General features: G+C 38.0%; 1 protein-coding gene across 2 annotated transcripts in view; it reads right to left on the bottom strand.

The window, feature by feature from the left end:
• CDK13 (cyclin dependent kinase 13) overlaps positions 1 to 25614 on the bottom strand; it is a 115237-nt gene that overhangs the window by 38196 nt on the left and 51427 nt on the right. For both annotated transcript variants that reach the window (XM_062179188.1, XM_062179189.1), the window contains exons 6-7: positions 7760 to 7949; positions 5909 to 5965 (exon numbers count right to left, since the gene is read on the bottom strand). In XM_062179188.1, coding sequence (XP_062035172.1) covers positions 5909 to 5965; positions 7760 to 7949 — 247 coding nt within the window. The remainder of the gene's footprint in view (positions 1 to 5908; positions 5966 to 7759; positions 7950 to 25614) is intronic.

Genomic DNA, 25614 nt, shown 5'->3' with positions numbered 1-25614 from the left:
TGCTGGCACTGCAGGTGGTGGCTCCACCCACTATGCCACAGCATTGGCCTCATGCTATGGTCACTGAATAGCAATAAGAGTGGGTATTCTTGTCTAGTTCCAGATCATAGTGGAAATGCTTCCAAGGATCTCAGTGGAAATACTTTCAACACTTCCCCATTCAGTATGATGCTCGCTATAGGTTTCTCATTATCACTTTGATTCTGTTGAAGAATGTTCCTTCTATACCCAATTTCCTTAAGGTTTCATCATGAAATGATGTTGTATTTTATCAAATGCTTTCTCTGCATCTAGAGACAGTCATATGGTTTTTGTTCTTCAGCTTGCTAATGTGATGTATCACAATTATTGATTGTGACTGGGATAAATATCATTTGGTCCAGGTGAATGATCTTTCTGATGTGTTGTTGGATTTGATTAGCTAGAATTTTGTTGAGATTTTTTTACATCTATTTTCATCAGGGATATTTGTCTATAGTTCTTTGTTGTATCTTTTCCTGGTTTTGGAACTAAGGTAATGAATGCTGGCCTCTCAGAAGGAGTCTGGGAGGATTCCCTCCCTTTCAATGTTTTTGAATACTTTGAGAAGAACTGGAATCAGTTCTTCTTTAAAAGTCTGATAGAATTCAGCAGTGAAGCCTTCTGGTCCTAGGCTTTTCTTTGTTGGGAGGGTCTTTATTACGGATTCAATCTCCATCTTAGTTATTGTTCTGTTTAAGTTTTCAATGTCATTGTGCCTCAATTTTTGTAGATCATTTGTGTCCAGAAATCTATCCATTTCTTCTAGACTTTCCAATTTGTTGGCACACAGCTGTTTGTATTAATTCCTGATGACCCTTTTTATTTCTGTGGTATCCATTGTTACATCTCCTTTTTCATCTCTAATTTTATTGATTTGGGTCTTCTCCCTTTTTTTTGGTTAGTTGGGCCAATGATGTATCAATTGTGTTTTTCCAAAAAACCAGCTCTTCATTTCACTAACATTTTGTATTTTTTGTTTCAATTTTGTTTATTCCTTTAAATTCTTCTTCTTTCTTTCTTTCTTTCATTTATTTATTTATTTATTTATTTTTGACAGGCAGAGTGGGCAGTGAGAGAGAGAAACAGAGAGAAAGGTCTTCCTTTTCCATTGCTTCACCCCACAATGGCCACTGCGGCCGGCGCACTGTGGCCGGCGCACCGCGCTGATCTGAAGCCAGCAGGCAGGTGCTTCTCCTGGTCTCGCATGCAGGTGCAGGGCCCAAGGACCTGGGCCATCTTCCACTGCACTCCCGGGTCATAGCAGAGAGCTGGACTGGAAGAGGAGCAACCGGGACAGAATCCGGTGCCCCGACTAGAACCCAGGGTGCCGGTGCCACAGGCAGAGGATTAACCTATTGAGCCGTGGCACCAGCCCTAAATTCTTCTTCTTGAAGTTAAGAATAATGAGGCCCATAGAGATTAACTTCAAGACTCCACAACTGGTTAAATGACATTGCCAGAACTAGAGGTAAAGTTGTACAATTTAGGACTGTGAGTCTTATGTTACTTACATTATCATATATATGCTTACAGTTTCTTTTCTAGAAAATAAAGTTAATTTCAATTTATACTGAAACGCATTTTTTCATATGAGACAGAGAGAAAGATACTCCATCCTTTGGCAAAGCACAGTATCAATGACTTGGTAAAATAAAACTCTTACAGGCAGTGCCGTGGCACAGCAGGTTAAGCCATATTGTTTAGTGCCAGCATCCCGGATGGGCACTAGTTCAAGTCTTGGCTGCTCTGCTTCCAATTCAGCTGCCTGCTAATGCACCCTGGAAAGCAGCAGCAGTAGGCTCAAGTCCTTGGGACCCTGCACACACAAGAGACACGGAAAAAGCTCCAAGCTCCTGGCTTCAGCTTGGCCCAGCCACAGGCATTGCGGCCATTTGGGGAGTGAATCAGCGGATGGAAGATTTCTCTCTTTCTGTCTCTCCTGTCTCTCCATATTTATTTATTTCAAATGAAATAAATAAAAATCTTAAAAATAAATAAATAAAACCACAGAGGAGGGAAATATTGGGGCTGAAAGTCTCAGGAGAAGTTGTACTTAAAATAGGTAATCAAGATAAATAGGTAACAATAAAGAACTGGAACATAATAAGCCTTGCTTTCCAGTTCTACAGTTCACAGTGCTGAATGGGACATAGCATGAATGCTGATTCTCAAAATGAGAAAATTATTATTTAGGTTTAAAAAACTCATTCTCTCCCTATAGTTTTAACTCAGTGCTTTTCCAATCTTTCTTCTATTATTGCACACATGATGGTGAAGCTCCAACTTGGTCATATACCCCATTGCACAGTTTTCAGCTTTAACTCCACCCAGTTTTCCTCACATTCAAAAAAAGCATATCTGAAGTCAAATGAGAAAGTTGATGTTACTACAATAATAACCCCAGATCTGCTCTATTTCAAAATTAAAAGCCTTACACTAAATTCTTGAACACTTCAGTTATTCTGAGACATTTTTAGAAAATACTTTAAAGTGACTTGACATTTGCATGGGTGTAATATGATAAAGTTTTGCCTTACTGTCTTTAACAATGAAGTACAAATGAATGAAAAATAATTTGCTGTATATTTCAAGAAAAATTTAGAAAAGTTAGAATACAATAAATCTTCTAAAGACAGATTTCTTTAAAATCATTATGCTAATAAAATTAATTGAAACAATATATGTATTTTAAAGGCATTCTATTACCTTTTCCACCAATGAATTTTTTTACAAACTAGAATTATACTATTCTAAAAAATAGCAGTTTTAAAAGCATATGTAGGGGCTGGAGCTGTGGCGTATGAGGCTAGGCCTCCACCTGCAGTGCCAGCATCTCATATGATGCCGGTTCAAGTCTCAGCTACTCCACATCTGATCCAGCTCCCTGCCAACAGCAGCTCCTGGCTTCAGACTGGCCCAGCTCTAGTTGTTGAGGACCAACTAGGGAGTGAGCCAGAAGATGGAAAACCTTTCTGTCTCTCCCTCTCTCAATTTGTAACTCTGTCTCTCAAATAAATAAATAAATCTTTTTTTAAAAAGCATACATAAACCCTGAAGGCTATTTGTTAATAAAACAAAATGATTCATCAAGTTTTTCTTATAAATTTGAGCAGAAAAATTCAGTATATATTACCTGAAGATGCAGAATCACAGGACTTTAAATTTTCTGCTTTTCTAAACATAAAATCCCTACATCAGTCTAGCAGGACAACAGGGACCATGGTCCAGTGAACATGCCACATTCTTGGCACGCCACTGGAAACAAACACTGTATTCCAACACTGCATTTTAAAATGAAAATCAAAGGCAAAATGGAGTTCGATGTATAAAAATCAGGCTTCATAATTTTTGGGAACATATATTGGCATAAAAACATTCTGTTATATGAAAAGAGTAATTAACTTTTTCTCACCTTCTCTAATTCTAACAAGAAAACAAGAAAGAAATTTATGTTCCAGAATAACAAATACTTGTATTAAAGATAATCTAACTAAAGTGAAATCTCAATTAACCAGCTATGCAATCAAAATCCTTAATTAATCATAATTTCCTTCCCCCTCAAAAGAAACAAAAAAAAAAAAACAGCCACAGAAGTCTAGTCATTCAAAAAATATGTTATCCAAGTGAAGTTTTGGATTAAACATTCAGACCAATTCTTCTTTCAATTTCTACCAATAAGCACTTTTATATACAATGAAAAGAATGAAAAATTGTCAGTCAAAAGCCTTAAGCTATACACCCTTGTTTCTGCCAATACTTTTGGCCATTAAAATCACTCAACCCTTCACAAACAGACAAGTTATGAAATCTACCTATGGGTCCATTAACAGACAAATGGATAAAAAAAAATGTAGTATATCTGCACAACTGAACACTACTCGGCCATTTAAAAGAAGGAAGTCCCTTTTACAACATGGAGGACATTATGTTATGTTAAGTGAAAGAAAGACAGGCAGAGAGAGACAAATATTCAAACTGTAAGATCTCACTTGTGTATGTAGAATCTTAAAAAACACTGAACTCAGCAGTAGTTCAACCAGGAGCTGCAGGATGTTGGTGAAATGCTAGCCAAGGATATAAAATTTCAGTTAAACTGGAGGAATAAGTTCAAGAGATCTACAGTACAACATGGTGACTATAGTTAGTAACAATGCATCATGTTCTTAAAAAATGGTAAGAGATGTTAAGTGCTTTCACCATAAAAAAAGTGTGAATACATATGTAAATTAGCCCAATTTAGCCATTTCACAATGTATATGTATTTCAAAACAACATGTTATACATATAAATACACATAATGTTTATATGCCATTAAAAAGTTACTCAATGCTTTCTGGGTTTCAGTTTTGTCAAATGCAAAATGAGAAGCATAGTTTTTAAGCTCTAGAACAGCTTCAAACAACAAAACCACATAACTGTTTCTTAAAATATTAATTATAAGTAGAGAAAACAAGACAAACAAAAACAGAATACCTCTGGCAAAAGCAAGTACAAAAGGCTTGGATCCCTGTCCAACAATTCCACCCACACAATTCAAGGATTCTAAAACATCCAAAACATACCATATAAAACCCTCTACTCTAGAATACTAAAAATAATTTTCACAAAGATGGGATGGGCATTATGAAATTTAAAAATAAACAGATTGTCACTCTAAAATTTTCAAACAAATGAGTCTTTGAGCTTTTCTTCAATTAACCAGAAACTAGCAAAGGTTCACTAAAAGCAAGCATCTATTTCTGAGAACTCCAACCAATTGGTGTTTCACTGTATTAAATTTTAGTGATACTAAAAATGAAAAGGTTGCCACAGAGAATTTAAACTAAATACATATATGGGCAGGTATTGGGACTCTACCTGGGACACCCACAACCCTGGGAAGTACCATGTGATAGCTCAAGTACCCATGTAGGAAACCCAGATTGAGTTCTAAGCTTCTATCTGGCCCAGCCTGGCTGTTGTGGGCATTTGGGGATTAAGGCAGTAGATGGGAAATATCTCTCTCTGTCTCCCTGCCCCCCATTCTCTATTCCTTTGAAATAAAATAAAAGCTTATTAAGTAAATATATATATAAAAATCTGAAAATAAAGACACAAAAGGAATGGGTTAAACTGACTAGAGATTTATTTAACCCAATTAATTGCACAGTTTATTTACATTAAATCCACTATTCCACAAAAAAAATACTTTATTTGAAATTTCAAGTTAGTTCTGATAAGACAAAGCCATATTTTATTATAACCAGGCACAAGGGAAATCCACACATATACATCCCAACATTTTTAGGAATAAATTTTTTAATTCTTAAGTTTATTTCAATCACATTTAAACCTGCACATTTTAAAATAAATCATATTTACTATTGCTAAAAAATCAATTACTTTTGGGGCCAGAGTTGTGGCACAGAGGGTTAGGCCACCACCTGTGATGCCAGCATCCTAGATAAGTCTGGCTGCTCCATTTCTTATGCACTTCCTTACTAATGTACCTGGGAAGGCAGCAAAATACGGCCCAAGTGCTTGGACCTCTGCCACCCACGTGGGAAACCTGGATGGAGTTCCAAGCTCCAGGATTCAGCATGTCCCAGCCTTCGCTGTGGCAGTCATTTGAGGAGTGAACCAGCAGATTGAAAATCTCTGTCTCTCCCCCTCTCTGTAACTCTACCTTTCAAATAAATAAATATTATTTTTAAAAAATCAATTATTTTTAAGTTGAATACATAAAATTTTGTGATTAGTCAACCAATATGCTGGAAAATTTCACTGTTGTGTATACTTAGCCACGAAAGCTAAAAATTTTTCAATAAAATATCAATCAAGAGGTCCTAATATAGCTTCTCAAACTGGACTCTTAATGCCTACCATAATCATTTGGAAATAGTCTTACCTTTCTTCTGAGCTATACAATCGAGCAAGTCCAAAATCAGCAAGTTTTATCTGCCCTCTGGTGGAAATAAGGTGAAATGAACAAAAGATGTCAGTCTACACTGAAATAATGCATATTCATATTCTGTTCCTCTAATAAAGAATATTCACACTTTAATTATGGTCACATTGTGGTACCATCAAAATCCTACAAGGTAAGGCATATAGTAGGTAAGTTCACAAGATAAACTTTGGACAGTTTCAGTTAATTATCACAATAGTTTAATCAGTCCTCCATCCATCAATTCCACATCTACAGATTCAAACAACTCTGGATCAAAAACATTTAAGGGCCAGGAAAATGTTCAGTCTAGATCACATATCCCACCAGAGGACCTGGGTTTGATTGCTGGCTCCTGGCTTTAGCTCTGGCCATTATAAGCATTTGTGGGAGTGAACTAACATATTGGAACACTTTCTTTCTCTCTCGTCCATCTATTTCTCTTCTCTCTGTATCTTAAATTTAAAACAACAAAACTAACTGAGGAAAAATAATTGCACGCGTACTGAACATGTATAGATTTTTTTTTTCCCTTGTCCTTACTGCCTAAACAATACAATGTTCCTTAAATAGCATTTACATCATATGTTGTTATTACAAGTAATCAAAAGATTACTTAAGGCCTATAGGAGGATGTATCTAAGTTATATACAAATACTATGTTGTTTTTTGTAAGGGAACTTACCATCCTTGGATTTTGCCATCTGGGGAAAGGGAGGAGTCTAAAATAAATACCCATGGACACCAAGGGGCAACTGTACTATTAGTATTACTCTTTTTATTACAGTACAATATTGTTTCAATACTGCTCAGATTCTATTTAAAAAAAAATACACTTTCATTAAAATAACACAACTGAGATAATTTCTACCTCCTAGTAATAAGACAAATTACTTGCTCAATTTAAGTAAACAGTGCTCAAAAATTAAGCTGTATCATTTAAAATTTGTTTTAATTTTCCGGTTCTTGGAAGGGCTAGGTATACAGAATACTGTCTATTAGCTAAAATCAGAACTAGGAATGTCTTATCTAAACTAACAAACAACACTAATTAGAAGAGAAATACCAGAGTTCAGTTTATGCTATAATTACACACACTCTGTGTGTGTATACACATTTCAAAAAAATTCACTTTAAAATTTTAATGCCTTTTTAATTCTAAATCTATTAGCAATCTAAAGCTGATATCGTATTACTAATTATGAAAAGATCCGGAGCCAGCACTGTGGCACAGCAGGTTAATGCCCTGGCCTGAGGCACCAGCATCTCATATGGGCGCTGGTTCGAGACCCGGCTGCTCCATTTCCAATCCAGTTCTCTGCTATGGCTGGGAAAGCGGTGTAAGATGGCCCAAGTTCTTGGGCCCCCGCACCCACGTGGGGACCCAGAAGAAGCTCCTGGCTCCTGGCTTTGGATCGGCGCAGCTCTGGCCATTGTGGCAATTGGGGAGTGAATCAGCGAATGGAAGACCTCTTTCTCTCTCTCTCTCTGCCTCTCCTCTCTCTGTGTAACTCTGACTTTCGAATAAATAAATAATTTTTTTTTAAAAAAAGAGAGAAGATCCATCTAGATCATTTGGATGAATATCAAGTAACTAAATATTATTATCTTTAATTATAAAGTACTACTGGAAGTTAATTTAACTAAAGTATATATAACATACCTCAAAGGTAGCCTGAGTTATAGCATTGTTGATTATGTTAAATTAGTCTGAAACAATGAAGTCAATTAAATTTTAAAACCTTTTAACAGAATCAAGATATACAAAATAACACTCATTTTAAACATATATATTACAAGCTCTTATCATACCTATTATTTAGAAGGATATTTGAACATTTAATATCTCTGTGCAAAAAGTTCTTCTTATGACAATAATCCAAACCTTCCATGAGCTGTCTCATAAATGATTTTATGTGATTTTCATTAAAATGAACCAAGCCTGATTCCAGAAGTCCCATCAGATCATGATCCATATATTCAAACACCAGATAAAATGCACCTAGGAATAAGAATAATTGAAGCATTAAAAGCTCTTACTTCAATAGTAACATTTTAAATTTACATTATAGTTAAAGGCTGGATGTTACACTAAATAAACAGTATAACAAATCAAAAAAGACCATAGTTCAGCAAGAAAATAGGCAAGGGCTATAAATAATAGTTAACTGAAAGACGTTGAATTTCACTCATAAAGTAAATTTTAAAACAGTCACAAAATCATTTGAACTGTAACAGTATATTATTCTTAACAATTAGTTTGACAAAGATTTAAAAAACAAAGTTTGACAAAATACTGTGTTCACAGGTTCAAAAATTTTACCGATAAAATGCTGATGGGAATGACAAATTAATCCTTGGGGAAAAAAGTGCTACTCTGTCACTTTTATAACAATCATCTTTCTTTCTGGATGTATTATCAATAAATACACCCCAAGAAAACATCTAACCCAGTTTTCTAAGCCTGAAGAAAAATGTTTTAACATAAAAATCAACCCTGCAATTTCCACAATGCATAGTTTCTGGTTATGGTTAGTGTAAAACAAACTTGTTAACAGTTTTAGACATCAAACAAATTGTTTCTCAGCAGTAACTGAATAAAATCAGTATAGTTCACCAAAGAAAATTTTAAAGTTTTTAAAGGAACTGTTTGAAATAAAAAGAGAATGTGCCCCAGATGGACTTTAGATGACTTCTACTAAGCTTTCAATAAACATTTAATTACTTCATACAACCATAAAAATTAAACTTTGGTTTATAAAACCAGCATAGTTGTGCTGCCAAAACCAAAAATCGCACTTAGCACACACATGTATAAATTATACAACTGTACTTACAGATAAAAAATACCTAAAAGAAACTTGCATAAACTGAATTCAAAGCTATCTAAAGAAATATTACGATCAAGTAGAGTCCTATTCAGCAATTCAGGAATGGAAAAGCAAATAAAATTCATAACAGATTATCTGTGAAAAAAAGAAAGCAACTCCAACATTATGACAAAGGTGATATCTGAGCAGAGTTCATAATCGGTTCCTAATTAAAACCAGAACAAAGAACCCTAAGTAAATATGCAACAGAAAGAAACCAACAACCAATACAGGAAAATGTCAGGTGCTGTTTATAAAATGAAAATGTTCATTATTACTAGCTCTATGCTAATCTAGTAAGTAAAATTTAAGACAAAGTATAAATATAGAAGGAGATATAAATATTTATTGTCTATGAAATTACCATCTTCCTGGGAAAATACAAAAGAATAAAGAATAGCTGGATTAGAGAAAAATCAATATACAAAAAGCACAGGCTTCATATATGTAGCAACAATTCATTAGGAAATAAAATGATCCTACAACCGAAAATAAATACTACAGATGACTAGGAATAAACTTTACAAATATGCAGATTCATTAAGAAACATCAAGCTATAAAACTATGTATTTTAAAGCAATGTCAATAAAAAGACCAAAGATTGTTTTGTTTTGCTGGTGGGAATATTTATATATTTTTTAAGGATTTATTTTTATTTATTTGAAAGACAGAGTTACAGAGAGAGGTAGAGAAAGAGAGAGAGGTTTTCCATCGCTGGTTCACTCCCCAGATGGCCACAATGGCCAGAGCTGTGCCGGATCCAAACCCAGGAGCCAAGAGCTTCTTCAGGGTCTCCCACGTGGGTGCAGGGGCCCAAGGCCTTGGGCCATCTTCTACTGCTTTCCCAGGCCATAGCAGAGAGCTGGATCACAAGAGGAGCAGCCAGGACTAGAACCAGCGCCCATACAGGATGCAGGCACTTCAGGCCAGGGCTTTAACCCAATGTACCACAGCGCCGGCCCCTAGGGGGATTATTTAACTTCACAAAATAATCTTAAAACTCTCCTCAAAGGAAAAAAAGAAACAGAGTACCAGGCAAAACATTTCTCAAATTAACTCTTGCTCTGCTACAGGGCCAGCCAATTAGGCAACTGAAATGTAGCCAGCACAAAAAATAGGTATAAAATATATATTGGATTTCAAAGACTTGATACAAATTGTCCATTAATTGCTAGGTTCATTTCATATTGAAATTATCTATTAGACCTAATAAATTATTAAAATTTCATCTTTGTAAATAAGGATGTTATTTTAAATAAAATAGTACTGATTGGATGTATTAAGCATTGAAATATGACAGCCTAAACTATCTCTATAAAAAGATAATTTTTTTTTGTTTCTGTAAAGCTAAAAATACTCAAAGAAAGGCCATTACAAACAGTTAAACAATTTGTAGGATATAGCAAACAATAGTCCTAAACATTAACTACCAGTTCAAAGGTAAAACAGAAGATCCCACTTATGATAATTAATTTTTTAAAGTACTTAAGAAACTTGCACAAGCCCTGCAGAGATAAACTATAAAACACTCTTATAAGACAGAAAAGTACACATGAACAAAGAGACAGATGAGCTGACATGATAAAGATGTCAAGTTCCCCTACATTGATTTATGAATTAAACACAAACCAAATTTTCCAAAAATACCATTAGAAAGTTTGGGTTTTTTTTTGCCTTACATTGTAAATCCACACAGAAAAATAACTAAGTAAGAACAGTATCCAAAATACCTGGAAGAGAATGGGGAGACAGGCAAAAGCTCCACCATAGTTACTAAAACAGTTCAAATTTCCTCCATTAAAGAGTATAATATTAGTAAATGAATAGGTAAAATAAAAAATCCAGAAATATACACAAGTACTAACAGAAACTGTACTACCTAACAATGGTGTAGCAATTCAATGGGAAAAAGATGGGCTTTAATTAAAAAGCACTAATTGAAGTGCTATTGGGGTAATTTGATAGCCAACTTGTCTGTTCCTCACAATTACTTACTAGCAAAAAAAAAAAGAAAGAAAAGAAACCAGTTATCTAAATACTAAGAAAAAGAAAAATAAAAAAATACAGAACTCTTTAAAAAGCAAAAATGGGTAAGACTTTCCTAAGTGGGAAGTAATACCAAGAAACAGTAAAGTGAAGACTAATATATGTGACTAAAATCTTCTCCATGGCTAAATACATAAACATATTCTTATAAAAATGTCAAATATTAAAATTCTAAGAGCAGTTCGTATGTGTGCAGATAGGTGATTTTTACTTTATATGCTGTCACTTCCAGATTTTTCTACAAAGAATACAATTAATTTTAAAACCTAACAATTGAGTCTAATACACAAATTGACAAGGGGAAAAGCAATAACCCAACAGAAAGAAAATGGCAAGGTCATAAAGAATTCACAGAGGAAATCAAAATGGTAAGTAAACAAATATAGGATACTTTATCCCTCACCAGTCATCAGGAAAATCAGAGCAATGATATATGTCACTGTACTTATCAGATGGGCAATATCCAGTGATGGTCAAATGAAACTAAAATAATGCTACAACAATGTAGCAAAGCAACCTGACAGTATCTATGAATTAAAAGTAGAAAAATCCTTTGGTTTAGTGATCCCACTTTTGGTAGTAAATTTAAGGAAAAATAGTATCATTATGCAAACATACGTGAACAAGAACATTTTTCGCACTGCTGTTTGACAGAAAATAGCTGCAAAAAATGTGAATGCCCACCAATGGAAAATGATTTAAAAAAAAATAGTGTATCCTTACTGAGGAATATTATGTGGCTACAGATATGTTATTTTTTAAAAAAGTCAATGCGGGGCCGGCACTGTGGCGCAGTGAGTTAAAGCCCTGGCCTGAAGCGCTGGCATCCCATATGGGCACCGTTCTAGTCCCAGCTACTCCACTTCCTGTCCAGCTCTCTGCTATGGCCTGGGAAAGCAGTATAACGGCCCAAGTCCTTGGGCCCCTGCACTCATGTGGGAGACCCAGAGGAAGCTCCTGGCTCCTGCCTTCAGATCTGCACAGCTCCGGCCATTGCAGTCATCTGGGGAGTGAACCAGCGATGGAAGACCTCTCTCTCTGTCTCTACCTCTCTCTGTAACTCGGTCTTTCAAATAAATAAAATAAATCTTCAAAAAAAAAAAAAAAAGAAAGAAAGAAAGAAAAGAAAAGAAAAGAAGTCAACGCAAAGCAAAAAAAAATTTTTTTAAGATTTATTTGAAAAGCAGAGTTAGAGACAGAGAGAAATGTCTTCCAACTGCTGATTCTCTGCCCCAACCGGCAGCCAGGGCCAGGGCTGGGCCAGGCCAAAGCCAGGAACATGAAACTCTACTTGGATTTCCCGTGTAAAGGCAGGGGCCCAAGGACTTGGGCCATCTTGCACTGCCTTCCCAGGCACATTAGCAGGGAGCTGGATAAAGCAGAGCAGCCAGGACTTGAATCATTACACAAAAGAGACGCCAGCATTGCCAGTAGCATCTTAACCTGCTGTGTCATACAGCTAGCCCCAACAAGGCAAAAAATTAAAAAAAACAAAATTACTATCAGAGACTTCTGCATTCTGGTATAGCATGTAATGAGTTGGAAGCTACCATTCCTCTAACAAGAAAAATACAGAACAAACTGGAAAGTAACACCATCTCTTGACTCAATCAAAGAAACATATTAGAGGGCAAACCACTGCCCCCTAAAATTAAACAGACAGACAGGCAAAAACAGAGAATCAAAACTTACTGGAAAAAAAAAATCCCTACGGGAATCACTAGCAAGGTAGCAAAACCTAAACTCTAATTGAAAAATTGTTTGGAGGCTCACTGTGATCAAGCAGAAGAGTTAAAAACTCCAGGAGGGAGACGCAGTCATAGGAGCCCTTACACTTCTGTGCGTTTTTACCACTAGAAGACGTACCAAGTTATAACAGTAAAGACCACAGAAAAATTCTACTGTGCTTCCAGAAGGGGGAGCAAAAAAGAGTCATAATGAAATATGCCCAGATCATTCTGTTCCTAACAAACCTTTTTTTAAAAATGTTTTTATTTATGTAAAGGAAACAAATTTCATGTATTTCATATATAAAGATTTAAGAGCATAATGGTATTTCTCTTTCTACCCTCTCTGCCTCCTACTCTCATCGCTGCTTCAGTTTTTACAATGGCATACTTTCAGTTTATTTTTTTAAATTTTATTTATTATTTGAAAGAGAGAGAGAGATCCTCTATCCACTGGTTCACTCCCCAGATGGCTGCAACAGCCAGAGCTGCACCAATTCGAAGGCAGGAGCCAGGAGCTTCCTCTGGGTCTCCCACATGGGTGCAGGGGCCCAAGGACTCGGGCCATCTTCCACTGGTTTCCCAGGCCATAGCAGAGAGCTGGATCAGAAGAGGAGCTGCCAAGACCAGAACTGGCGCCCATATGAGATGTCGGTGCTTCAGGCCAGGGCCTTAACCCTCTGCGTGACAGCGCTGGCCCCTTCAGTTTACTTTATAATCAAAAGCTTAACCCTCCACTAAATAAAGAATTCAAGGCTTGATCTTGAGAGAAACCATTTTACCAGGGCCTAATAGACTGGGTTCCTACCAGACCTTTAACAACCTGGGAGAGGTGAAACATACAACTTAGGAATATTCACACCCTTGACTTAGGGGGATAAAATATCCAAATCCAGCAGCACCCTGTGTCACTCACCTCCAGCATTCCTGTCTTACTTCAAAGGAAAAAAATAAAATACAACTACAAAGTATGTTTTGGAGAAGGCCTCCATAGCCTTGGCAGCCCATGGCAAGAGCCTCAGGTGATCACCGACATCATAAATAAGAGTGTTAATTGTTAAACGAACAACAGAAGTCGCTGTGCACTTACTCCCCATATAGGACCTCTGTCCCTAATGAGTTGTACTATGAGAATCAACTGCAAATTTTGTTCCCAAACTGTGCTCTGTATGTTGTGTGTGTGCGTGAGTGCAAACTGCTGAAGTCTATGCTTAGCATGGAGTTGGTCTTCTGTATATAAAGTCAAACTAAAAATGAACCATAATGAAGAAAGGGATGGGAGAGGGAGAGGGAGAGGGAGGTAGGATGGGAGGTGGGGGAGGGGGCATGGGGAAATAACCACTGTGTTACTAAAGTTTTATCTATGAAAAAATGCATTCGTTAAATAAAAACTTAAAATAGGCCGGCGCCGCGGCTCACTAAGCTAATCCTCTGCCTTGCGGCGCCGGCACACCGGGTTCTAGTCCTGGTTGGGGCACCGATCCTGTCCCGGTTGCCCCTCTTCCAGGCCAGCTCTCTGCTGTGGCCAGGGAGTGCAGAGGAGGATGGCCCAAGTCCTTGGGCCCTGCACCCCATGGGAGACCAGGAGAAGCACCTGGCTCCTGCCATCGGATCAGCGTGGTGCGCTGGCCACAGCGCGCCTACCACAGCGGCCATTGGAGGGTGAACCAATGGCAAAAGCAAGACCTTCCTCTCTGTCTCTCTCTCACTGTCCACTCTGCCTGGCAAAAATAAAAAAATAAAATAAAAATAAAAAATAAAAAAAATTTAAAAATAAAAACTTAAAATATTTGTTAGGGGCCAGCATTGCAGCACAGGTTAAGCTACCACCTGTGACACTGGCATCCAACAGGAGTACAGGATGGAACACTGCCGGCTTCACTTCCAGTCTAACTCTCTGCTAATGCACCTGGGAAAGCAACTATAGATGGCCTAAGTGCTTGGGCCACCGCACCCACACGGGAGACCTGGGTGAATTTCCTGGCTTGCCCTGGCCCAGTACTGGCCACTGAAACCATTTGGGAAGTAAGTCAGCAGACAGAAGATCTCACTCTCCATGTGTGTGTGTGCATGTCTCTCTCTTTCTCTCTCTCTATATATAACATATATATAACTCTGCCTTTCAATAAATCTTTTTTTTTTTCTTTTAAAAAAAAATGGGGAGGGAGGACTTGTGAAGGTACAGCAGGCAAAAGCTCACTAAAACACTGAGAACAAACAAGAGAACTACAGAATGCTTCCCCTCCCTGCACCTACGTCTTACCACCATATAATATGGTTTTTTTGTATGAGAAATGGAGAATACAACTGAAAGAACTGCACATATTAGAACTTATTTAAGAAAAAGTCATCAAGGAAACAGAAAACATGAAAGACAAAAACAAGGAAACTAGAAAAATTTTAGCCTCTCACACTTGCGGGTACAACAAACATAAATATAGCCTAACTGCTAGCCAGATAAACACAAAAACCTTACACTAAAGACCTATTTACCTCATTTGCTTCTATCCCATACATCATGTCCAGCTTTCAGTGAAAAACTGCAAGGCATATTAAAACAGTCTGAAGAAACAAAATAAGCAACACAGTCAGACACAGCCACATAAGTTGTACTGGAATTATCAAACCAGGAATTTTTTAAAACTATGATTAACAAGCTAAGGACTTCAGTGGAGAAAAAGAAGTGAGAGCATACAAGAGCAGAAGGGTACTGTGAAAAGAGAAATGGAAACAAAAAAATCAAAGGGCAATATTCAAAATAAATTTTAAAAATGCCTTTAATGGGTTAATATACTAGAAAGAAACAATCAGTGAGCCTGAAGACATGTCAAAAGGAACTTTCAAAACTGAAATGCAGAGAAAGAAGAATGAAAAAAGAACAGAATACCCAGTAACTATGGGGACAATTACAGAAGTGTTAACATACATGTAACCGGAGTATCAGAGAATAAAAAAAGGAACAGAAGAGGCCGGCGCCGCGGCTCACTAGGCTAATCCTCTGCCTTGCGGCGCCGGCACACCGGGTTCTAGTCCCAGTCAGGGCACCGGATTCTGTCCCGGTTGCCCCTCTTCCAGGCCAGCTCTCTGCTGTGGCCAGGGAGTGCAGTGGAGGATGGCCCAAGTCCTTGGGCCCTGCACCCCATGGGAGACCAGGAGAAGCACCTGGCTCCTGCCATCGGATCAGCGCGGTGCGCCGGCCGCAGCGTGCCAACCGCGGCGGCCATTGGAGGGTGAACCAATGGCAAAAAGGAAGACCTTTCTCTCTGTCTCTCTCTCACTGTCCACTCTGCCTGTCAAAAATAAATAAATAAATAAAAATAAAAAATAAAAAGGAACAGAAGAAATATTTAAAACAATAATGACTGAGAACGTCCCTAAATTAAGGATAGACACCCAATCAGATGCTTTCTTATACACCAAAAATGAACAATTGAAATTTGAAATTAAAAAACATGTATCATCTATATGAAGAAAATTACAAATTGTGATGAAAGAGATCAAAGATCTAAATAGATATTCCCTGTACACAGAGAGGAAGACTAAATAATGTGAAGATGTCAGATCTTCCCAACTTGATATATACATTTAATGCAATACTAATCAAAATCCTACCAAGTTATTTCATGGGTATCAACAAATTGATTCTAATATTTACAAACACAGCAGAAGGCTCAGAATAGTAATACAATATTGAAGGCATATGAAGTTAAAGAATTAACACTATCAAACTTTAAGACTTAACAGTAATCCACATAATGCAGAATCAGAAAGAAAGAAAAAAAAAAAAAAAAAGAGAAGCAGATTAATGGAACAGAAGAGAAAGTCTGGGAGCCAGTGCTATGGCGTACCTGTAATGCCAACATCCCACATGGGAGCCGGTTCGAGTCCTGGTTGCTCCACTTCCAATCCAGATCCCTGCTAACACACCTGGGAAAGCAGCAGAAGTTGGCCCCAGTGCTTGTGCCCCTGCACTCTCATAGGAGATCCAGAAGAAGCTCCTGGCTCCTGGCTTCGGCCTGGCCCTGCTCTGTCTGTTGCGGACATTTGGGGAGTGAATCAACAGATGGAAGACCTCTCTGTTTTTTCCTCTCTCTCTCTGACTCTGCTTTTCAAATAAATAAATTTTAGAAAAAAGAGAAAGTCTGGAAATATATACATTCCAAAAAAAGTCAACTGATCTTCAAAGTAAGATCAAAGGTACTTTAATGAAGAAAAGATGGCCTTTTCAGCAAATGTTGCCAGAACAAGTGCAACATCAAAATCACAATATGTGAAAGAAGAAACTGGAAGTTAGTAAGCACTCTTGGAAAGACAAAGTTAGGACAAAGAAAAGTTAAGTCACAGAGTGGAAAAAAATCTACAAATGTTCATCTGATGAAGACTAGTATCCAGGGGCCAGCATTGTATTTTAGCAGTTAAAGAGCCACCTACAATGCCAGCATCCCCTATGACACTTTCCATCCCGCTCCCTTCTAATGGACTTGAAAAAGCAGTGGCAGACGGCTCAAGTGCTTGGGCTCCTGCTATATCACATGGAAGACCCAGGAGAAGTTCTAGGCACTTGGCTTTAGTCTGGCCCAGCCTTGGCTGTTGTGGCCATTTGGGAAGTGAACCAGAGAATGGAAGATCTCTGTCTTTCTCTCCCTCTCCTCCTCGCCCCCTACTTCCCTTTTCTCTCTCTGTCACTCTGCCTTTCAAAGAAAATATATAAATAATAAAAAGAAATCTTTAAAATGAAGGCTAGAAGGTGATACTAACAAATTCAGAAATGTAAGGTAATAAAGAAAAGGACCGTGACATCTAGTTAACCTATTGTTTGTCCTTCCAATAGCATGTTTTGGCTAACTCAAACAGCAGAGAGAGAGGAAAAAAAGATAGATATGGCTTTAAGTAAAGAGCTCTTAAAAACAAAGGAATTTCTGAGTCATGTAGGAGGCTGGCACTTTAACATAGAACTTCTTCATCTTTCAACCACAGCAATGAGGTACTATTATTCTTTAAGACATGGTAGCTATTAAAACACTGGCGCACAGTACTTAAAAAATTGATACTAGTGCTTTCATGACTTTTAACTTTGCAAGATGTCCAGAAAAGTCAAGGAAAATGCATATTATGAAAAAACTTTACATGGGTTTTTATTTTTGCACCAAAATAAACTTATCTTTTAGTTCCCTATAAGTTTATTCAGGTCCTGATACAGGTTAAGGAAGAATCAGTGCAAACGCAGGAGTGGGAGACAATGAAGGATAGACAAGACGGAGAAGCGAACCCTAACTAGCCTTTCCCATTACTCATAGAAAGTGGTATAAACCTTAGCTTACTTTGGCAACAAAATTTGTTTCACACAGAAAGACATCTGTTAGCAAAACTGGTTTTAAAATAAAACAAAACAAAAAGGCATTTGTTTTATACTGATTTTCTTCTGAAAGTGTTTATATAAGGGAAGACAAGGGAAACTACACTAAGAAAATAAACAATAAATTCAATAGTACATTGATTTAAATGAGATGAAACTAAAATTTTCACTTCTTACTGATTCCAGAATAGTATTTCACACATGACCAAAATACTGTGGAAAGTAAAACGAAATCATAGCGAGCACAATTCATAAAAATGTATTTTAAAATGGTTTAGTAAGTTTATTCCTAATGAGGGAAATCTCCGGATAAAGGAAAGATTATAAAAGCCCAAACAACTTTCAATTATCAACTCTAGAAATGATCTGTATGAACCCAGATATTATTTGTTTACAACTAATAAGTCAGCAAATGCTGCCAGTGGACACAAAGACTGTGGATAGTGAATGTACACCAAAAAACCCACAAGCTTACATTTGCAAATCATAAGTTAAACTCCACCTTTACATACAGTGTGACAATGTATCAATCATTTTAAGAATTTTACTGGGGGCCAGCACTGTGGCATAGAGGGTAAAGCTGCTGCCTGCAGTGTCCAATCCTATATGGGCTCTGGTTCAAAACTCAGCTGCTCCGCTTCTGCTATGGCGTGGGAAAGCAGTAGAAGATGCTTGTCCTTGGACCCCTGCACCCACGTGGGAGACCTCAAAGAAGCTCCTGGCTTCCGACAGGCACAGCTCTGGCTCTTGCAGCCGTCTGGGGAGTGAACCAGTGGGTGGAAGACCTCTCCCCTCTCTCTCTCTCTCTCTCTCTCTGTCTGTCTCTGTCTCTCTGTAACTCTGCCTTTCAGATAAATAAATAAATAAATCTTTTTTAAAAAGTAATTTTACTGTTGTGAGACTTTATTCAACAAAACAGTGTACAAAGTTTACTGTCTGTGAATACCAAGACAAACAGGAGTTACATCAGGAGCCAAATAATGCAGCACTTCAGACAAGTATGTAAATAGAATAACTATTATAATATTTTAATTGATAGGTTAAAAAATATAATAGTATCCCAAAAGAAGAAACTTAACAGATAATAAGGAGATATTTAGGCTGAGATTTTAAAGCACAACCAAAAGCAAGCAGACTGATGGGGATGAAAGGCACATTGAGTTTGATAAACATTTGTAAAATGTGAACATGGAAATATGTAATGAGTTACTGGAGCTAAGACCCAGAAATATTCATATGTAGCGGTAAAATCATGAAAAAGACTAAACAAACACACACACGCATGCACGTACACAATTCTGAGAGCCAGGAAATAAGGAAGAAGATCACAAAGGATATGAACTTAGAAACACCAACATTTAAGGATAAGGCAAAGAGACAATGAGGAAGGCTACTTAGCAACAGCCAGAAAGGGAGAAAGCAAACCTAAACAGAGCTCTTCGCAAAAAAAAAAAAAAGAAAAAAAACAGGAAACTCAAAAAACAAGTCAAAGTCAATATAATAAATACTGTTCATGCCAAGTAAGGAAAAAAAACCGACAAATTATAATTTTGGCAAGAGACTATCAGTATCCTCATCTTTATAAAGTAATAAAGAAAACTCAGACCAACTAGTAAATAACAAAATGAAGATGTACAGACAGCAAATACCGCTTATTCTTTCACAAAGTCTGGTAACGAAGGCAAGGAAAAAGACAAGATGGTACATAAGCAAACTAGAGAATTTTTTTTGCTTTGTGTTAAGACAGGAGAAACCAGACTAGGTTCAGAACTGAAGGCAAGGAGCTAATGAAGAGGGAAGCAGCCGACAATGACAAAGAGGTGCTACGTATCAAGGTTCCCATGAACTTGAAGAAATCAGCTTCAGCTAAGAAGAAGAAATATTACTTCCTCAGAGACAAGAGTCACATGGATAGAGTGAGGTAAGCACATAGAAGGTTAAAAATCGAAGAGTGAATTCTCCAGTTAAGCGTGACTTTCCCTGCAGAAAATGAATCAACGTCTTCTCTATAAGAGAAAGGGAATAGAAATTGAAAAGGATCTGAGCTTTGTAAAATGGGAAAGAGCTGATAAAGGACAAATAAAAGGATGATCTCTTAGTCCTGGAGTCCCAACTCTGTAGATCATAAATCTGAGGAGAAAATATCTGACATACTTGTAGGATTTTTCTCTAGAAGGTTTAATATTTTTAAAAGTTATCAATCCAAGGTTGAAGGGGTAACAGCAGGTATGACAGAAGGACAAAATAACATGAGGTAAGAATTTACTAGCAAGAGTTTCATAAAATCATCCTGTACAGTTCCAAATATTTGTAACACATAAAAATATGTAATCAAAAGTATACATTGTGTAAGAATTCTGCTTTCTCAAATTCAACATCAGAAATAATTAAGGAAAGGAATTTAAGTGGTATGATTTAACAGTCCTAACTATAAAACTAAAGACTACAAAAACTACATTATTCTTTATTTAAGTAAACAGTGAAGAAAGCAGATTAATTATTTTCAATCTGTAAATTTTCAAGACATTTATATGAAATTCAAAATCACTTCTTGGGGTTGGCGCTGTGGCACAGGATAAAGCCAGCGCCAACAGTGACAGCCTCCCATCAGAGTCCCAAGTCATACAGTATCAGTAATGGTAGATCAGAACATACCTCTATTCTCCTTTCTCTAGTTCTCTTAGGGAAGAGAAAAGGAAGAAGATGTATCCCCTAACCTCAATCTCAATCCTCAGTTTTTATGATGGAAGCACCATGGAGTAGGGGTCTTTCTATCTAGTTTATTGCCTCTACCCAGCACCTAGCCCTAGGATACCTGGTATAAAACAGGTGCTCAAAATATATTTGTCAAATAATTTCTACTTAATATATTTGGGGATGTGGCCACCTGTGATGCTGGCATACCACATGGATACCAGTTCATGGCCCAGCTGCTCCACTGACACAACTCACTGCTGACGCTGTTGGAAAAGCAGCAGAAGATGGCCCAAGTACTTGGGTCCCCACATCCACATGGGATTTCTGGAAGAAACTTTGGCCCAGCCCAGCCCTTATGGCCATTTTGGGAATGAACCAGCAGTTGAAAGATCAATATCTCCATCTCAACCTCTCTCTCTGTGCCTTTCAACTAAACAAATAAATCTTTTTTAAAAAATTATTATTTATAAAGAATAACATGTGAACCTTTTTTCTGGAAATTTCAACTAATCTCTAACTTCTTAATATGTTTAAAGCAATTTTATCTTTCCAAGTTACCTTGCTTCTAAAAACTTTGCTTATTTCATCTATAGTCATGCTGTCACCATCTTAAAAGCATATTTGTTGAGGACCCCACTTAAAACACCAGAGTGTTAGTTTGAGTCCAGACCACTTCACTTCCAATCTAACGTATTTGGGAAGGCAGTGAAAGACAGCCCAACTATTTGGACCCTTGCAAACCAGGATGGAGTTCCCGGTACCTCACTGTGGCCTATTCCAGATCTTCTGTCGCAGGCATTTGGGGAGTGAACGAATGGATTTTCTCTTTCTTTCTATCTCTTCCTCCTTCTCTCCCTTCCTCCATCCTCCCCTGTAATTCGGACTTTAAATAAATAAACATTTTATTTAAAAAAGGCACAATTACTACGTTTAAGGAAGTTTTATTTAGCTTAATTATGAGTGCCCCATTAAATTGCTATCATTAATGTGCTCTAAGAGTTGAAGGTATTGTGAGAAGTACATGCAACCTGAATTACATTCATAGACGGATGTAACCACTGTTCACATTTTAGAGGTAGATGCCAGTCCAGCCCTTTTTATGCAAGTAAATATAGCAAAGAAACAGGGACCAGGAAAGGGCTTAAGAAAGAAGAGTAAAGGTGTATGGAATTACCAATAAACAGAATTCTGGTTACTAAAATAGGTACAGCAGAAGTTAGACAAGGTGATAGAAGAATCTGAATTTGTACAAATTGAAAGCTTATTGGTTGTATTAAATCTAGAACTTAATATAAAATTTCAACTCAATTTCAGAAAACTCATTTAATGCCAGTTTAAAAAGATTTTTAAAATTTTTTGCAAGTATAAAAATCAATTCCTATAAACATCTATAAAATGAACAAATTTTATGAGATTATGACACTTGTTGGAATATCCTTCTGTACATTAAAATAATAACAAGTTCCTCAAATTAAGTTTGGTTCCTATTAACTTAAGAGCAAAATAAGCTTAAAACCTCAAGTACAAGCAGTGATGGAGAACAGTTAGGAAATAATTATCACATAAACAAAAAGTTGGAACATTAAAAGAGAGGCTATTAAAGCAACTTTCTACATTCAAAATTAAAAACAGTCATCAAATCATTAACTTTATGGCTCGGCATGTTTGGCTGTCAGTTCCCACCTGTCCTAGAGATACAGACAAAAACTTGAAGTGGAAAACAGTTAGGCATAAAAGCAGATGTGGCCTAAAAGGCACTACAGAAGAATCCTAAGAGTAAAGCTTTCTGACACTTCAGAAAACCTCAGTAGCTATGAATATCTGCCCTTTCAAGTTGAGAATGAAGCAGAAGCTATGGATAACAGAAACCTGGGTCTTTGATGGCATCCTTACCAACTAATGCTAAAGTCCTAACTTCATACCTCTTCTCAAGTAAGCTAGTAGATTTCCCTATGGTTCAAAGCTACCACAGCCATATTTTCTGTTACTTTGCAGAAAGGATTCTATTAACAGTGTAATGGTTAATTTCACGGGCCAGCTTAGCTAGGACATAATGCCCTGTTGCTTCCTCAAAACCAGCCTAGATGTTGCTGTGAAGGTATATTTTGGGGCCAGCGCTGCAACCTGTGGACTGCAGTACCAGCAGCCCATATGGGCACTGGTTCCAGTCTCAGCTGTTCCATTTCTGATCCAGGTCCCCGCTAATGTGCCTGGGAGGGCAGTGGAAGATAGCCCAAGTTCCTGGGACCCTGCACTCACATGAGACACCAGGAAGAAGCTCCTGGCTCCGGTCTGGCATAGCCCAGGGTGTTGCAGCCGTTTGGGGAGTGAACCAGTAGATGATTCGCTCCTCCCCCGCCCCACTCTTCTTCTCTCTGTAACTCGACCTTTCAAATAAATAAATAGATCTCTCTCTTTTTTTTTTGGACAGGCAGAGTTAGTGAGAGACAGAGGGAAAGGTCTTCCTTTTTCCGTTGGTTCACCCCCCAAGTGGCCGCTATGGCCGGCGCTTTGCAGCCAGCACGCTGCGCCGATCCGAAGCCGGGAGCCAGGGTCTCCCATGTGGGTACAGGACCCAAGGACCTGGGCCATCCTCCACTGCACTCCCGGGCCACAGCAGAGCTGGACTGGAAGAGGAGCAAATAAATAAATAAATCGTTTAAAAAAAAAAAAAAAAAAGAGGTATATTCCAGATACAGATTGAACATCCCTAATTCAAAAACCCAAATCTGAAACATTTTCAGTCACAAAATGATGTTATAAGTAGAAAATTTCACACCTGACTGCATGTGACACATTGCTGTCAAAATGTAAGCCACTCAGAAAATTAGACAAAATTACCTTCAGACTATGCCTAAAAGATCGTTAAAAACATAAATGAATTTCAAATACAGATTTGGGTCCTTTCCCCAAAATATGCACTGCTCTGAGCAAATACTCTAAAATCTGAAAAAAACCCAAAACACTTCTGGTTCCAAGAATTTTAGATAAGGGCTATTCAATCTGTATGATTAACATTTAAATCAGCCGGCTTTGAGAAGATGACCTTCCATGATGTGGCTGGGCCTTACCCCATTCATTTTGAAGTCATAAGAGAAGACTAAGGTCCATCAAGGAGGAAACAATCCCGCCTCCATTCTGCCTTCAGATTCATGACTGCAAGAGTGACGCCTTCAAAACTTCTAGTGTAGGCCGGCGCCGCGGCTCACTAGGCTAATCCTCCGCCTTGCAGCGCCAGCACACCGGGTTCTAGTCCCGGTCCGGGCACCGATCCTGTCCCGGTTGCCCCTCTTCCAGGCCAGCTCTCTGCTGTGGCCAGGGAGTACAGAGGAGGATGGCCCAAGTGCTTGGGCCCTGCACCCCATGGGAGACCAGGATAAGCACCTGGCTCCTGCCATCGGATCAGCGCGGTGCGCCGGCCGCAGCGTGCCAACCGCGGAGGCCATTGGAGGGTGAACCAACGGCAAAAGGAAGACCTTTCTCTCTGTCTCTCTCTCTCTCACTGTCCACTCTGCCTGTCAAAAAAAAAAAAAAACTTCTAGTGTGCTGACCAACCCCTACAAATCTTGGCAGCTCCCACAATCACGTGATCAAATTCCTTAAATTAACTCAACAGCTTTTGCTTAAGTTCATTACATTTTAACAGAAAAAATTTCTTAGCACTGTAAGTATTTAGAGGAACAATTTATGTAGTTTTCACATAGGTATGTACCTATGAGACTGGCTACAATTAAAACAACGAACACATCCATCATTCTCGTACTTCTGAAATACATTTTTAACCCAAGCATGGATTAAAGTTTACTTATTCTTTTGTAAACACTGCCCCATTAGTCACAGATAGGGTAAAAAATTTTGTTATCATTTAACTTTCACATAACTTTAATGGCTAAATAGCTTGGCAATACAATAACATTCCGTAGTTCTGTTCAATAATCCTCTGTTGTCAGATTTTTCTATCTAACATTTCATTACTTGAAGTAATACTATAAAGAACATTCTTGTAGCTTTCTCTATATAAAGCCAAGATTACTTCTTTATGTTTCCAAACAACAGCCTGCTGAGGTAAAATATGCATTATATTTTAAAAAATGACTAGGAGGGGCTGGTGCTATAGCATAGCAGGTAAAGCTACCGCCTGCAGTGCTGGCATCCCATATGGTCGCCACCTCAAGTCCCAGCTGCTACACTTCCATCCATCTCTGCTATGGCCGGGAAAAGCAGCAGAAGATGGTCCAAGTCCTTGGGCCCCTGCACCTGTGTGGGAGACCCAGAAGAAGCTCCTTGTTCCTGGCTTTATATCGGCCAGCTCCAGCTGTAGTGGCTTTCTAGAGAGTGAACCAGCGAATGCAAGATCTCTCTCTCTGCCTCTAACTCTGCCTTTCAAATAAATAAATAAATAAATATTTAAAATAATAATAATAATAGGGGCTAGCGCTGAAGCACAACAGGTAAAGCCACCCCTTGCAGTGCCAGCATCCCATATGGGCACAGGTTCAAGACCAGGCTGCTCCACTTCCAATCCAGCTCCCTGCTAATGGTGTGGGAAAGCAGTAGTAGATGGCCCAAGTTCTTGGGCCGCTGCACCACGTGGGAGACAGGGAAGAAGCTCTTGGCTTCAGATGGGTGCAGCTCCAGCTCTTGCAGTCAAATGGGGAGTGAGCCAGCGGATTTAAGACCTCTCTCTCCCTCTCTCTCCCACCCCATCTCTCTGCCTCTCCCTATCTGTAACTAAACCTTTCAAAAAAAAAATTAAAAAACTTTTAAAAAATAATGACATTATAATAGCAAAACGAAATATTTACTAGCATTTAGTATGTGTTCCATGCTCTTAAATATTCTCCAAAAATTAATGCAATTTCACTTTTTTTTTTTTTGACAGGCAGAGTGGACAGTGAGAGACAGAGAGAAAGGTCTTCCTTTGCCATTGGTTCACCCTCCAATGGCCGCCACACTGCGGCCAGCGCACT

The sequence above is a fragment of the Lepus europaeus genome, chromosome 20, assembly GCF_033115175.1.
Source record: "Lepus europaeus isolate LE1 chromosome 20, mLepTim1.pri, whole genome shotgun sequence".
Lineage (NCBI taxonomy): Eukaryota > Metazoa > Chordata > Mammalia > Lagomorpha > Leporidae > Lepus > Lepus europaeus.
This window is presented reverse-complemented; position numbering and strand designations above follow the sequence as displayed.